The sequence below is a fragment of the Anopheles darlingi genome, chromosome 3 (assembly GCF_943734745.1).
Source record: "Anopheles darlingi chromosome 3, idAnoDarlMG_H_01, whole genome shotgun sequence".
In the NCBI taxonomy this organism is placed as follows: domain Eukaryota; kingdom Metazoa; phylum Arthropoda; class Insecta; order Diptera; family Culicidae; genus Anopheles; species Anopheles darlingi.
Window position 1 is genome coordinate 17278967 of NC_064875.1, and position 16531 is coordinate 17295497.

General features: G+C 50.1%; 1 protein-coding gene across 4 annotated transcripts in view; it reads right to left on the minus strand.

The window, feature by feature from the left end:
* Positions 1-16531, minus strand: part of LOC125953385 (myosin-IIIb-like) — a 48782-nt gene that overhangs the window by 6937 nt on the left and 25314 nt on the right. For all 4 annotated transcript variants that reach the window (XM_049682922.1, XM_049682921.1, XM_049682920.1 and 1 more), the window contains 3 exons: positions 8501-8657; positions 4926-5081; positions 1-1150 (listed from right to left, as the gene is read on the minus strand). The exon at positions 1-1150 is cut by the window's left edge and continues 652 nt beyond it. In XM_049682922.1, coding sequence (XP_049538879.1) covers positions 1-1150; positions 4926-5081; positions 8501-8653 — 1459 coding nt within the window. In that variant the 5' untranslated portion in view covers positions 8654-8657. The remainder of the gene's footprint in view (positions 1151-4925; positions 5082-8500; positions 8658-16531) is intronic.

Here is a 16531-nt window from a genome sequence, read left to right on the forward strand (position 1 = left end):
AGCTGTTCGAGTTGATGCCCGTCCGCGCATTGCCGAACGCTTCCATGATTGGGTTCACCTGCAGGATCCGTTCCTCCAAGTTCTTCGTGACCGCTTTGCCCAGGTAGACCAGTTGCTTGAGCAGCAGATTGGCGCTCTCCGTCTTGCCCGAACCACTCTCGCCCGATATGACGATCGCTTGGTTCTGTCGCTGATGCACCAACGCTTGATGGGCTGCATCCGCGATCGCAAAGATATGCGGTGGATTGTCCGATCGCGCCTGGGCCGCATACTTGCGCTGGTGCTGCGTCGTATAAAGACCCACCTGACTAAACGGATTGACCGCGATCAGTATATCGCCGATGTAGGTATAGATTTGATTCGTTTCGAAACGCTTCTGCAGCTGCTCCACGATCGCATCCTCCGTCAGCACATCCAGCGTGGCCAGATCGTCCATGTACATGGGTTGTGGTTTTGATTTACGATCGGACTTTAACTTGCCGTATTTGGTCGTCGCTATCGCTTGACTTGGCGCACGACCATCCTCCCGTTGGCGCGCGATCTCCGATCGTAGCTCCTGTCGTATCTGATCCACGTACGGGCCAACACTCTTAAGGAAGGGATGGGTTGCCAGCTCCTTCGAAAAAGGACGCTGCTCCAGGTCCTTCACCAAACATTCGGCAATAAAATCGGACAACATCGAAGAGTACTGCTCGGGGTGTGCTAGCTTCGGTGGTGGATTCCTCGGGATCTGGAAGAGCGCTCTCATTGGATGAAGCTCGCAGAGTGGTGGATCACCTTCGGCCAGTTCGATCGCCGTAATACCGATCGACCAGACGTCACACCGGGAATCGTACGATTGGTCTAGCTGCTGCTCACAAGCGATCACCTCCGGTGCCATCCAGTACGGTGTGCCGACGCTCGTGTTCCGGCGTGCCATCGTAGCCGCCAGGTGCGAGCTGACACCAAAGTCCACCAGCTTGACATGGCCCGTCTCCGTCAGCAGTATGTTGTGACCCTTGATGTCACGGTGCATACAGTGGTTCTCGTGTAGAAACACCAGCGCCTGCACGGTTTCCCGTAGTATGTAGGCAATCTGGTTGTTGGATAGGCGCGCTCCACGGCTTCGTAAACCTTGTACCAGATCCGTGACCGAACCACCGGTGCAGAGCTGAAAAGATAAGCGAACAAACGGGGTGCATTAGTGGATGTGAAAAACTTTTCTTACAACCAATGGGTGCTAGATCAGGATTAGCCTCTACCCTACGGTAACCTAGGAAACCAACGAGACACTCCAGAGAGCCGGGTCACTCGTGCAATTGCCTTGTCTCATGGGTGTCGCCGGTTGCGCAAGAAAGCAGATAAGACGGAACGCGCTTTTGAAGGCGAAAATTTATAATGCGCTCACCGCCAGCTCCCTAATAATGTCATTACGGATTCGGGCCACCAATCGCCTCATGCACCTCAGTCACAGGAACCCTCTGTCTACGGAAAGCAACGCCCCGGAATTGACACTCTCTCGGTGCGACTCCGGTACGGCGATTGCAGCAATAGTAGTGTTGTTTGCGAGATTCGGATTGGAAGTCAATGTTTGCACACTCCTTCTCCTCGGGTCCTTTCTGCACTGTTTCAATCTGCTTCTGTCATTGCGCGGCTCCTTCGAGTCCGGCTCCTCCGGCTTCCGTGACAAACGATGATGAGAGAAGCTTTATTGCTAGCAAAAAGCAGCCAGCAGCAGCAGCAGCAGTGGCCGGACTCGTAAGAGCTCGGACCACGAGCCGGAGGCTATAAGTTATGTCAACAAGCAAATAAACGGTCCCGTTGCCGGTTGCCGGTTGCCAGATTGCACACCTCTCTAATTGCAACCGTAAATTTGGCCACATACACTTTGCCCTGCTCATCGCCGAGTTGAATCATTACGCTCCGGAGAGGGAAGCGCCGATACGGCAACGGACTAGAGTCTCGACTGAGGACTGGACTCACGAGACTGCTGGGGGAGTTCCTAGACGACGACGACGACGAATTAATCAACATTTTAAGACGGCTTAGTCCCGAACCGGTGTTGATTGGTATTGAGGGGAAAAGCATCATCGCCTTTATAACATCACCTCCTCCTAAAAAGCCCTACATTACCGCTATTGATTGGAAAGGGATTTAAGGGATCCGATTGCCTTCGCTTTCGATCAATAACCGAAGGGCAGGACTTCTCCAATTTCTTCTTTGAAGATTTCTCCCCCTTTTTTTCGGTGGAATCAAAGCAAAGCAAAGCTACAGACAAGCTGTCTGCATTGTAAAATGCATTCCAACGGCCGGCGTCTCCCGGTGTCCCGTCGCCGGTGTCATCGAACTCCGAAATCCGGACTTCATGGGCTCACGTTGCTTTCTGTCGCTGTTCCAATTTACGACTTCATTCACAAACAGCAGCACCTCGGCAGGTAGCTTTCGGCAAACCCCCGAACTGCACCTGCCAAATGAGCGGCTCACCGATTTGTCACTTCTACTTTCAACCGCGGTTTCGCCTCCGCCGGCTCGCTGCCAGCTCGAAACCCTAAAAAGGTTTCATTTTCATTTTTGCTATTTTGTCACCTTGTGCCTTCTCTCACTCGCTCTCGCGCGGCTATCGATGTCATTATCTGAACAATTTTATCAAACTGCCTTCTGCAGCTGCGCAGCATCTACCCCCGCCCCCCGGGGCCCCGGGGTAATGGGCGAAATCAACGCACAATAAACTGAACCATCATCAGTTCCCCGTGTCATTACTGCGCACGGTTTGAAAGCCCCGAAATGCGGACCTTCTCCGAACCGCACACTCTCCGTGGGTACTAGTGGCCACAGACTCCGCAGAGAGAGAGAGCGAGAGAGACAGAGAGAGAGAGAACCACGGCTTAGCTCCCATCGCCAACCAGTGCCGCCATGACTGGCGGTGGTGGTATTGTGGTTTTAATTTGAACTTTCTTTCCATCCTGCTGGGGGGGTGCTCTGTGGCCGCGGTGTGGCAGAGAAAATACCAGCGACCGGCGGCCGGGCGGGTCCTAAGTGACGAGAAGCGCCCGAAAAAAAAAACCGAAAGCGCCTCCAACTTGTGCGAAACTTGTTGGGGTTGCGCTTTCGATCTTAGACTTTTGGATTGCCCTTGCCCGAGTGAGAGAAAGAGACAGGGAGAGAGTGATGGAGTGCATGGCGAGGTGATGCTGAATTCAAGGTTGAGTTGAGGGTACGGCGATCGCGGTCGCGAAGTCGCGATCACGTCGCACCAAGTTCACCAAACGACGACGGAACTAACAGTAAGGTGTTGGAACTTGTGGAAAGTGAAACGATTTATGATCTCGTGAGAAAACTCCCTTAGCGCAATAGCGCAAGAGGGGCTTGTAAATCAAACAAAATGGTTCCGAAACTCCGCATTTTACTTTCATGACTACACCACCTTACTCGCATGACCTCAATACAATGCAATCGTGTCTACCAGCTTCTCTTTCTCACTCTGTAGGAGGAATCTTCCAGCGATGCAAGGAAAGTGTTCCAAAGTTCGAAAAGTTAGAAAAGTGTTAGGCGGCGAAGCTACTACAAAGCTAGCTGTTGCAGCTAGCCGGTTAGAATACCGGCTAGATCCCTTATTAGTATATTAACGAATACCGAAACGGAACGTTGATAGTTACTTGCAGGTTACACATTATGACCCCTGGAATGGCTGGAGAGTCTTTCGAGGTGTTCAGCACAGCACACACAACAGCGGCTTGAGTCCCTTGTGGCCGGTGCCGGCAGCTCTATTCAACAGAGTTCAATTCAACGACACCAAATCACACACAGACACACATGAGCACACGGTCAGTTGTTCTCAAGTACCTTCCGTACGACAATCACTATCAATATCATTGCGTCCCTCGCGAATTGTGCCAGCGGTTGGGCCGTCGATCGAAAGCAAAGCAGCAGCAGCGATAGAACACTGAAGACGATCCGTTCGATCTGCACTACTGGACACTTGGTGGCGTTGGTTGGATTCCGCCACGGAACCAGCTCGCTGGTGTCGTTACAATGCTTCTTCTCAACCCTCCCGGACGACGACGACGACGAGGATGACGGAAATGACGGTAAGTCACAATCCCTGGCAGCAGACATCCGTCCCGTGGAACCGCTTTTCCTCGACTGACCATCACACGGTGCGGCTTCGAAGGCGGCGGAACATCCACCTCCGCGACACGATCCACCGACACCGCCACCGACACCGACACCACCGGCCACCTCCACTGCCTATGCATAATTTGGCCGATCCGATCATCACACATGTACATATTTGATTTGCACCCCTGGCACTCTCTTTCTCTCTCTATTTCTCCTCTTCGTCTCGGGTATTCCGGTATCTTATCGACTTCTGCAACATCTTATACTCACTTCCTCTCGCATCGGATCGCAGCGGAGCTTTCCCTGACACATGAACTACACGATGTACCAGCACTGCCCCTCCTATCCTGCCTACTCCTGCGCCATGGCCAGTGGTGCACTTGGACCGAAATGAGCGAAACGGCCGCTGAATAAGCAACATCCTTTCCTGCAACCCTCTCCCCCTGGGGGCTGGGGAAGGAAGAAGTTCATGGTCACACCCCCCGCCATTGGCGCTTTAGGCTGCCGCCAGCTTTCCAATGCTACTGCCGACCGCGGACCAAGGTACGGTGCACGGTACACTACAGACACTGATTACCATTCAACATCATAATTTTCCTTCATTTTGAGGGTGCCCTCTAGCCGCGCGTCTATTCTCCCCCCGTGGTGGCGGCTTCAACCGAAAAGCGCCTTCGCGTCGGACTGTGACTCGGACGAGCGAGCAAGCATTTCACGCGGTCACGGCTCATGGTGAGGGAGGGTGTTGGACACACTAGTGATCTACATTTTAAGCGCTCGTCACACGGCCGGCTGCTCACGCAGCTGGGCCACGGAACGCCCGGACTTACCTCCAGCACGAACCACAGCTGGTCATCCTCGACCGTGGTGCCCCGCTTCAGGAAGAGACCGGCAAAGTCGGGAATGTTGGGATGCTTGGAGAGATCGCGCAGCACCAGGTACTCCTCCTCGATCTCTTCGATGTTATCCGCGATGCTCTCGAGTATCTAGTTTTTTTTCGATTTTTTTGATTTGGTTTGGGTGAAAGAAAAGAGAAGAAGAAAAAAATGAAACATGAATCTCTCTCTGGCGCGCGCGCGCGCGCGTTTTGGAGGGTTTTTTGGCCCCCCTCCCGTGACTTGCCCTTCCCCCCCCTCTACTTTTTTTCCCTGCTGGCGCTGTCGACGGTTAATTTAGTGAAACCGGTTTGGCTTTTGTATTTATCATTACTTTTTCCCCCCTGCGAGAAATTGATGGAAACGATCGAGATCCGATCCGCGATCGTGGCGGAGGAATCGGCCCCGAAATCGGCGTGAAATCCTTGTAATGCGCACTGCGTGTGCGCTCCAAGGGGTGGAAGGGTTGGTGTGCAATGCGCCAATGATGCGTCGATGATGCGAAGATTGCATCGTGCCACCAAATAATTGCGCTTGCGCGGCTACCAGATTCGAACCCGAGATGAATGATTCGAGCCGAGAAAACTACTCTCCAACAACCGAGGGTCCTTCTCCCTTTTTACACAACCTTCGGTGTTGTTGCTACCGTGTGATGATGTCCGTGATAACGCGTGACCGCGAGGCTAACCTATTGCAATATTCATTTCTCTGAAAAAAACATGCACCTGGTACCGGTAGCGGTCACCGGTAGACGCGTTGTGAGTTAGACCGGAAAGAGAAACTGCACGTTTGTCACCGCAATTGACATTACGGGGTCCGCTTAGTTAGTTAGTTGGACACATTAGCACTGGCGCACTCCTTTTTTGGGAGCGATTAACCTAATCGCTTGCTACTGCCAGGGGTTTTTTTGGGGCCATTTGGTCAGTCAGGATCGGTCGACGATAAGCGAACTCGAAACACGCTAAAAGTTGTCACGCAGATAATCAAATGCACGCAGGTTGGTGGGGGGTTTTTTAGTCGTGTTTTTTTTTTTCTTTGGACGCCTCGTAGCTCGGAAGCTTTCCAAACATGTGGTGCGTGCGCGTGATAGGCCGCTATGTTTAGTTTCCTGATGGCCTTTCTACTTTAAAGATTAGAGGTGTTCGGGGAAATCGATCGAAATTTCTGGCTCACTGTTTTAGTCGTTATCGCTATACTCCTAAAAGTTGTTGATAAATAACTAATTTTCCAGATCAGAAGATAACAAAAGAAATTCCAGAATCGTCCTAATAACATACTGTTTGATTTTGGCATTAACTTTCTATGGCGAGTTTATATTCCAGCAAAAAGGACGCTGATAACTTTAATATGATATTATAATAGATAACTGAATAACCGATTGCTTATGTGACACAAAATGCTTTAAAGAACAAAACACTTAACAAAGTAATATACTAAAACAAATTATAACATACATTTCGGCCAAGAAAAGCTGCAATCTCAAAGTTCAGATACATAAAGCAAGTATCGTAGATAGCTATGAACTTCTTTTTAACCGTGAAGCGTAAACTTTATATCGAACGCAAATTAGACTTTTCCAATCGTAATTATGATCGTTGCTACAACTGGATATATTTCATCCATTATTATTTGTAAAAAAAAATTAAAAAAATAGATCTACCAAGAATGTTCGAATAATTTTATGTTTGTCAAGATCACAATGATTAACGCTAACGACAAAATTACCATTAAATTATAAATGGATCAAGGCATTCTCATATGTACTTATCAATAGAACGGGCTCATAACTAGCAGTTTATGTGTCTCAAATGGTTCTTCTTTTAATCATATGAGAACAACAACTGGTCTTCACAAATGGCGCTTATTTCAAGTTGGAAATTACACATCAAGAAAACATTCGCACACATCCAGAATAAAAAAAGTTCGGTCAATGTTGGAGCACACAAAATTTAAATATTTTTCCACAGCAATGCTCATCCTAACGTAATTAAATTGTAGTTCAACATGAAAACATTAATCTTTTATCAAGAAAAACCTGATGCATTCATGGTTGTTTTGTCGATAGGACCTTATGGGTTCCATATTCCCATTCTGTTTGAAGCTCCGCACGATTGAATCAAGAAATGGCTAACGTAAATGCCAAAGTACAGTTCTATGTGATAGTACATAGTTTCTTTGTAGTTGCCATAATCCACACCTCGAACAAACTTCAAATGAGCAATCGCAGGTATCAGTTGTATGGTTCAAGTTCCAATGCTTCACCGGCTAGCCAGTCAACCAGTGACCGTTGGTCACGAGCGCGAATACACGAGAGTATCGTGTTGCGGTCCCCCCCTCCCCCCTCCAAGACGCTCGTTTGTGTCACGTGCTGGTGACAGAAAAATCAATTTAATCACGCGCCACTACCACCACCACCACCACGACTACCGGCCATGGTCATCAGATACACTTCATCCAGAACTCGTGGGGCTTCCAAAGAGGAGGGAGCATCCCGTCTAATCTCTGTTCGCACATGGCCCAAGGGCTTCAACCCCTCTACTACTCCAGCAGCTAAACCATTACCCTGCTACCCCTGCTGTCTCTGTCGTCCATCCACCGAAGAACCTACAGGGCCCATTGTTTGGACAACGAGGCGCCTTTCCGGTCCGTGGAACTAATGTTTTGCTATTTCCACTCGAGCAGCTCTCTCTCTCTCTCTCTCTCTCTCTTTCTCTCTCTCTCTCTCTCTCTTTTTCTCTCTCTCTCTCTCTCTCTTTCTCTCTCTCTCTACGCAGATCGCCGGTAAGTGGCTTGCATTGTTGCAGCAAACATCGATTTCTGTCTCTCACACACACACTCCTTCTCTCTAATCCAATCGGTTCCGCCCAAACGGGTCGCCGACACTTCCGATCACCACGACGATGATGATGATGATGATCAACAGCTTACCTTTCAACGAAGGAATGTGTTGTTTGTGTTGTCTTGTGGGGGAGGTGGTGGTTAGAGGACGACCACCGCTAATCCTAAACTCACACTAGCAACACCTGAAGGTACGTGAAGTGCGTAGACGACCGTGGTTCCAGCTGGCCATTGTTTTCGAAAACCAACTCGCAGCGGAACTCTTCCGAATCGGCGTACGTATGTGCCTTGCGTGTGGTGCTTGTTATCTCGTCGTAGTTTTGGGTCTCCCTTTAACGACCGCACACTCACACACGATGCTTGTTATCGCCGTAGCTGTTTTCACACCACTTTACATATCCACAATCGGAAATGGCATAAAAGGGAAAGATGGGAAAAGGGCAAGGCGCAACGTGGCCCCTGGGTGGATGAAGCTGCAACGTGGCATCGTGTCTGCATCACGTAACAGTCTAACACTAGAGTCAATACCACAACACACCATCAACCGTCGAACGTGGAATGGTATTGAGTTGAAAGTGCCGCTCTCGTTCGTTGTCTAGGTAACCATTTGTGCGGAAGTCTATCAAAAGGCCGCCACCGCCAGGAGTAGTCGGCCTTGGATCCCTCAACTCCACAAAAAACCCGATACTCACCTTAACTGCATACTTCCGGCCGGTGTGTTTGTCCTTTGCACTGTAGACCTCACCGTAGGTGCCTTCGCCGATCAGATCCAGCAGCTCGAACCGTTCGCTCGGGCTCGGCAGTCGGCCAAAGTCCACATGCTGCGACAATCCATTGTATGCCATCGTCCTGGAATGCACGTAATAGAAACGGAAACAGAAACCGAGAAACGGCTTTAGTGACAGTGCGACCTCATCAACCTGTTTCCGATCAGCTTCGCACCGCTACTGACGGTACCGAATGGCCAGCGGTCAACCAGCGGGCCACGAGCCAGAGAACGGGCCTAGGGAAGAACCTGAACCCCGCTACGGCCACCGACCAGCCACATCACGAGACGAACCCGACTGCGTGTAATCTAATAGGATCAAGACCACGTTGACCATGCCTCGCATACCACCGTGGCACCGTGGTCTAGTGTTCGGTGAGGCGGTGACCGAAGCAGGAGCAGAAAGCAGAAGCCCAATGTATCGATTAGTGGTCGGGTGGGTACGTAGTGTGGGCTACCCAGCCACTACAATGGCAGCGTAGACACGAGCAGTAAGTCCGAATTATGCCAATACTCGTTGGAGAGGTATAGTAACTACCAGTAACACCAAGTGTTCAACTGAAGTCTATCCGATCCGGCATCTAATTGATCCATCAAAACATCCAGGAGGCAAATGGACTCCCAAAACAAAAAAGACGTAATTACGCATCAAGATCCATCCCTCGCTTTTCAGCATCTAATACTCACAACCCTCGATTAAAACCGCGCACCATCATTTACCAACCAGCGTTACTCCAACAATAGGCTAACAATGCATACTCGTAAAACCACGTCGGGCCACGCCACGGTTAGTGGGCCCATCAAAATTGCATCATCTCGGTGATCTCTAGCCTTATACGCAGCTGGTACTACTTCTGCTTCTGCTGCTACCTTAAAACCGCGTTTAATACCGCACCCCAAAAACCCTAACCTCTAATTAACCACCAAGCCGTGCGCTACCGTCAATGTTCGCTAATGTGCTCCACCACCGGGAAGTTGGTCTCGTCTGGCGAGTGGCATATCGGTGCGTGACAGAGAGAGAGAGAGAGAGGAGAACCTTCCGGCGTCTGATGCAGACGAGGCGCGTAGAAGGAACAACTCTTCTGGAGCGACACCAAACCACTTTGGACCACCGTGCTCCGGATTATGCAGAACAACCGGTCGTCGGTTGCATTTTGCAGCATTGCGAAAGTTCTTCAGCCAACTGTGTGAAGTGCCTGTAGGAGGAGGATGAGGCCATAGAGGAGGTCCATTTCCTCAGTAGGAGCGTGGTCGAATCGACGTCGACGTACGATGGCCGGCTGTAGATTTCTATTTTTGAACTCCCGGCCACTTCTCTCTCTCTCTTGCTCTCCTCATAACTTTGTTCGTACTTTTTTGCTTCTCCATTTTTATCTCGATTTCTTATGCGTGCATGCTGCGTGTCAGTAGCTCCAAGCTAGGGGATTGAGAGGCGCCCCCGAAAACGGGGCCTCCCGTTCCAAGTAATCGCACCAACAAGCCCCCGTAGTACGCCCGGCATGTCAGGCGGCAGCGCGCATAACGCATTAGCATAACGAGATAATGGAAACCATTTATTTAGCATGATTTCTCTCACACCACCCCCCACCGTATCACCCTTACCTGTTGCGCGCCGGCGCTCGTCGTCATCATCGTCGTCGTCGACGTCGACGTCAACGATCTCGCACATTATGCGTCTAAATTGCCGCTAACTAGCCGCCATGTCTACCAAAAGCACAGCCCCCGGGAGCACAGAGTATCATGTAGAGGTGTAATTACGCCGTAACTGCCCATAACATCAAACTCCCTAGTGGTGCGTGTGTGTGCGGCAAAACAATAGAATCTTTTACGCAAGGGAAGGGAAACTATCGAGAACAGCATTCTGTCAGCATCATTCTCTCTCTCTCTCCGGGGAATGATGAAAAGTGAAAACCTTCTTCTGTCAAGTCACTAGCAGCAGCAACAGCAGCCCCCGTTGCTAGTTTTTACTTTCAAAACCAATGGAACGACGGACCAGAGTGCCAGCCCGCATGCCACACAGCATAAACAATAGCACGGGCAGCAGCAGTTGTGCGCGATCTGGAGTGGTTCCCGGAACGGCCTCGGAATCTGGGGGGAAACGGGTTCCACTTGACTGCACGCCAACTCGACCACCACCCGGTGCCGGTCATAGTGGGTGCGTGTGTGTGTGTGTAGAGGGGAATTGCGCCCTAAAACTGAAACGCAAACCGCCAACCTCCTGGATCCCGGTCCCACTTTCGCCATACACCAACTCACACACACACATCGCTATGGAAATAGGTTTCTAGTTCACCGACGGCATCTAGTGGTCCAAGTAGTCGTGGGCCCCTCGACCACGGCTTTTGACGGCACGACGCGGCGTTCCATGAACGTGTGTGTGTGTGTGTGTGTGTGTGTGTGTGTGTGTGTGTGTGTGTGTGTGTGTGAAAAGCGATACCCCCAAGAGGCGATGTCTCGGGCAAAGGTTGCTACGATTGCGCAAAAAAAACTGGAAGTAGCGCTGGAAACGAACGCCTCCAGGTCTCGGTGAAGGTCTTCAGGCGACTGAGGCTACCGTTAGGTCAGGTGTCAGGTGGGAGGGAAGGGAGGGCCTTTTCCCGTAACAGATATTGCGGTCTTCCTCCCTCACCCCTCTCTCATTGAGTTAACGGTTTGAGGACCACGGGGGAATGCAAACCAAAGAGTCAGTGAGCCAGTGTTTATCGGTCAAACTCGTCGAACAGCATCAGCAACTATTAGGGGAGGCTATTCACAGTTTTTTGTTTCCAAATGACTCTGACAGCGGATGGACAACAACAACAACAACAACAAAAAACGAGGGTGTGGGGTGGGTTCGGAAAATGCAAAACAAATTTCCACATTTTTTCGATTCACCGGAGCAGTTAAATGCGAAGTTACTCGTCATGTTTTTCCATTGGTTTTGCGGAGGGCGACGACAATGCTCGGCACGCTCGGCTCATTCGCTCGGTATCGGCCGGATCTGGTTGCGGTTTTTGCCACCAACGGCTGTTGGGGGCCCCCCGCCTGGAGGCTCAATTATCACCGGCAGTAAATCGAGGAATTTCGCCAATGCCTCCGCTTATCAATGAGTTGCACCCGGCACGATCGCTTTTATGCTCGCTTGGGCTTTAAAAAGGTATGCATGCGTGCAGCAAACATGATCGCACAGTTGTCAGTGACATTGGTCGACTATGGGGGAGACGATGACTTCCATTGTAGGGGTGAGATTGTGAGATGAGCCATGGCTCATCATTCTCATCCTTTAACTCTCTCTCGATTAAAAGGGTAGATATGAACTCGCCCGCTGCGTCACTTTCAGGCCCATCTGTGAAGTTTCCGCTAGAACGATCCGCTGTAGAGCTGTCGCTCCTATGCTATAATACTAGCAAACGAACACATTGGCGGATACAGAAGGCAAATATTATGAGATGCCAAGCATATCATGCTGGTTGAGGGGTACACTATCGCTATTGTTTGGTTTCAAATGCAGATAATGATAATATCACTGTTTGTGGTATGTGATCCTGCTGACTTAAGGGGGTTTCATCATAAAATCAACATCAACTCTCTGCCAGTGGACAGCGTAGCAACCATGATCTGGATTTGCAAAGATTTTACACATTCATTCAATCGAAAATAATGGGGTAGTATCGATTTTCTGGTCCTGTTACTAGAATGAACATCAATTCAAGAAGAATTTTGAGACAGAATGACAGTTTAATGTTGACATAGCACAATTTAATGTAGTATAATAAATAGATAAATAGAGGGTAGTATCGATTTTCTGGTCCTGTTACTAGAGTGAACATCAATCTAAGAAGAATTTTGAGACAGCACGACAGTTTAATGTTGACATAGCACAATTTAATGTAGTATAATAAATCGAACATAATTTATTTTTGTTTAAAAAAATGACTTTCAGAGACTGATACCTTCCAATACTTGTGTCAAAAGTGTCATGCCATTGCGTGATGTTGTAAATTATGGCAAACGGTCTGCAAATGCCAACAAAAATGAAAAGCATAAATTGTGAGCACACAGTTTCGTGGATCAGCATCAAACATTCATTTAATTCCTCCAGATATGAGCATAGCATTCGTCTCCCGAGTTTACCATTATCCGGGGTACATCTGATATGCTAACTGCAAACAAAAGCACAACAGTTCCCACCGCAGAGCTCTCTCGCGTCGTCTATTTATTTATTAAAAGCACCGAGTGCTCGAACCGCGAGATACGCCATTATTGAATTCTAGTCACAAAGCCCAATACCATCATCTGCATAATCAGCGCATAGCACACCCAACCGGTGCCTGCAGATATCGATTAAGCTCGAAACAAAAGAGGGATTTACTCCCCTTTGGCAAACAGACGCACCACACTCCCCCTCCTCGAAGTACTAAGCGTCTCCCGATCGAACACTTTGGCATGCTAAACAATTACGGCCTGTTGACTCAGCCGCCGATGTTTTGTGTGTGTGTGTGTGTGTGTGTGTGTGTGTGTAAAGTGTGTGAAAATCATAAATAAATTCCGCCGAAAAACCTGGGGGGAGAACCAGGGCTCGCGCTCACTACCTGCAGGGCCTAATCGGTGCGCCTTCGATCATCGGAATTCAATCGCTGCGCCTCGCAAAAGCACATGTGCCAGCCACCGAATGCCTGCAGCAAGCAGTCTCGTCGTCAGTTCGAACGAACATCAAATCCCACCCCTACCTGCAGCTCATGTTGTGGGGCGTAATTAGTGCGTACAATTTATTATCCTTCGCGAACATGCCCGACATGCAAAGAGCAGGAGTGGCGGGAGGTGCCAATTTCCGCCAGCACCTGCCAACCTGCCACGCAAACCATCCGCTTTTCCGGTCCAGTTCCAGACCGGAGCACGCGGTGCACGTGGAGCTGATGCAAAAGGGAGGTTTGGGGTGGGTGCGTTGCGGTGCGTATCGCACACACGAACACGCGCACACACACACACACGCACGCCCGAGGTAAACCAATTTCGCAATGTTCAATCATGCCACGTGGAATTAATGGGCTTTAGAGGAAGAGAGACAGAGAGGATCGATTGGATATCGTTTGTCGCGCCATTTTTCGATTTTCCTCGTTCCAGAGAGCAGGTTTAGTAGGTCCCGAGGTTGACGAAGTCACCGGCAGGAATGGGGATTGGGCCGATGAATCGATCGATGAATCGAGTACGATGGATTTAGTCGCCGGAAATGACGATTCAATATGCTACGTCGATGGTGCTCGAGCTGAGTTTCAATCTCCGAAGGACACTCGACACACACGCGCACACGCACACACAGAGGAAGGGGAGGTCGATGGCACGAATGTCGTTCGTTCGTTCTATCCAAAATGGCGCTTCTAATGCCAACCGGAGCGAACTCGCGTGAAATCCGTGACGCAATTCGGGAGCTCACAATGGACTTTACGAAGCGGAACGTCAACGGTTGGCAGACAGAACGTTTCCCAGACAACGCACACACACACGTGCTGTACGCATAAATGCGCATCGCTATTCATCTGTCATCGCCAGACACTGTGTACTATGATTGCATCATCGTCATAAAGCTACGAACCTCTGACCATAGTCTCACATAGAATTAGTAACATAATCCATGTCCAATCCGCCAATCGAAGCGTCTAGCGTACTACCTGGGAGTGCTGGCATGTTCCGACGAGAGTGAAAAGTGAGCCAAAAACCGAACCACAAACAACCGGCTATTGCCAAATAACGATAGCGAAAGTGTTGCAGCAACGTTCAACAGCAACGAGCGGAGATTTTCCCACCGGGCAAAAAGCACCCTTTAGGTGGCCAAAAACGACCATTTGGCCCACCTAATGATGACCATTTTATGCCAGAGAGGGGGGAGGAAGTCAGAGACCGCCCCGTGGGATTCACCTGTTAGATCATCATCATCACCGACGTCACTCATTAACCATTCGGTCCGCGGATGGTGGTTTATGGTGATGATGATCACAGCGAACACGATCCAGACGATTCCTAAAAACATGCTCCTCAAATTAAACCAAACCTCGAGGCCGACCTTTGAGACTAACCGTTCGAGTGCCGCGTCTCGAGACTTCCTTCCGTAACATATCCGTTCGCGGTGATGCGTTATGAAATCAATCGCCACCTCGACGGTAGTCGGTGAGGTTAAAGATGACCCCGGGACACACACACACACACCATTTTGGATACCGGTACCAACCAGGATTGCGCAGCTGTTTGACGGGACTAGCTACTAAGACACTCCGAACGCCGGTCCGTACCCGTTACGCTAATGAGAAGGTGCTTCATCCATCCGCCTTTCATGCGGCTTGTTCGGCCGCACGCCGAAAACAAACGATTAATTAATCGAATTAACGGCATCCGGCAGCGGGAAGACCGCCGGAACGCAACGTGCTAGCACCATAAATGATCGCCGCGTATGAAGCAACCAACCAACCAACCAACCAACCAACCAACCGAAGATATCCTACTTCACGCCGGTATTAATTAAGACGAATCGTCTCGGTGGTTTCCACTTACTCGCACCTTAATTGTGGGCTTTTCAATGGATTCAATCTTCAAACAGTGAAAGAGTAACAGCAGAGCAGAGCAGAGCAGAGCAGATGCCCGGTTTGCAGTTCAAGTAACTGTCTCTCGCTCTCTCTCTTTCGTGTGTTTGCGTTCGTCTCCATGGTGAGAGTGGAAGAACCAAGGATCGTTCAGCAAAATCGATCGAAGCCACCTGTTCTGAACCGACATTGCGCGCATTGCAGCATCGCGCGAGATGCTGCCATTATCAGCGAGCAATCACCTCACTCCCTCTCCTGCTTATGTCGATCACGTCACTCGTGGCAATGACCAGCAGCAGCCACCCGTTGGGTCGGTAATTTGCATGCTCTGCGCCATTAATGCGCCAGAACAATAATACGGCCCGGCCGGGCCCGCCAGCTGTGCCAACGACGTTCTATAGCGGGCCAATGTATGACCTGGCAGACCACGGACGGACCGCTCGTGAAATTAACTCTCCTTCCACGGTGCCGTCCGTTGTATTTGCTTTTGCCAAACATGAAATTAGGGGTTTCGGGAGTCCGGTCCGGGAGGAGCAGCACGATATCATTACTCAATCGCCATCGCCCAATCTGGAAGCGAATCCGTAAACATGGAATTATCGTAATCGATGCTTCCACTCCCCTCACGAGATGCAAACAACCACAAACCACCTGCTGCTGCCGCTGATGCTGCTGCTGATGCCGTGGCCGTTGTTTTGTGCGAAAGAAAAGCGGCGACGAAATAAACGATGAGCGATCGCCCGCAACAGTTTTCAAAGAGATTGAGTCTCGAATGCTTAGAATTGGGGGGCAACCATCGCCAGATTTCAGCAACTGTGTAGCGAAATGGATTTGAAATTTGCTTCCAACTCTGAAGATTCGCAGATGGTCGCTTGCTGGTAGTTCAACGCCATCGGCATCATCATCATCATCGGTATCAGCAACAGCTAAAGCATTAGCATTTCCAACGAGAGAGTGCCACGAGGGAGGTAACCAGAACGTGTGAAATCGGAGCGATCATCATCAACCCCCGGCAACCCCAGGGAGAGGGTGTGTCGACATTCAACATTCGTCGCCCCGTAATGAGGTGGGGTGAAAATGAATGCTATTTGTCCGCCAGCCAACCATCCGGCAAGTTAGTGAGTGAAACCTCACACAATAACACGCACATTGCGTTACATAAGAACGTCACAATGATGCTTAACGCACCCTCAGAACACCAGGGAGAGGGAGCGAGTCTTCAAAAACGGTGTCATCCGGCTTCTCACCACACGCTGGCCTGGCCTTGCGTGCTTATCTTTGCTGGCCAGATCTTCGGACCGTACCTGCACTACACGCGCGGGCGCGCGCGCCCCATAAGTGTCTCTTCCCACCCCGCCGATAAGCAAGCATTACAGGCAATTATGATAACTGAATTAGGAATA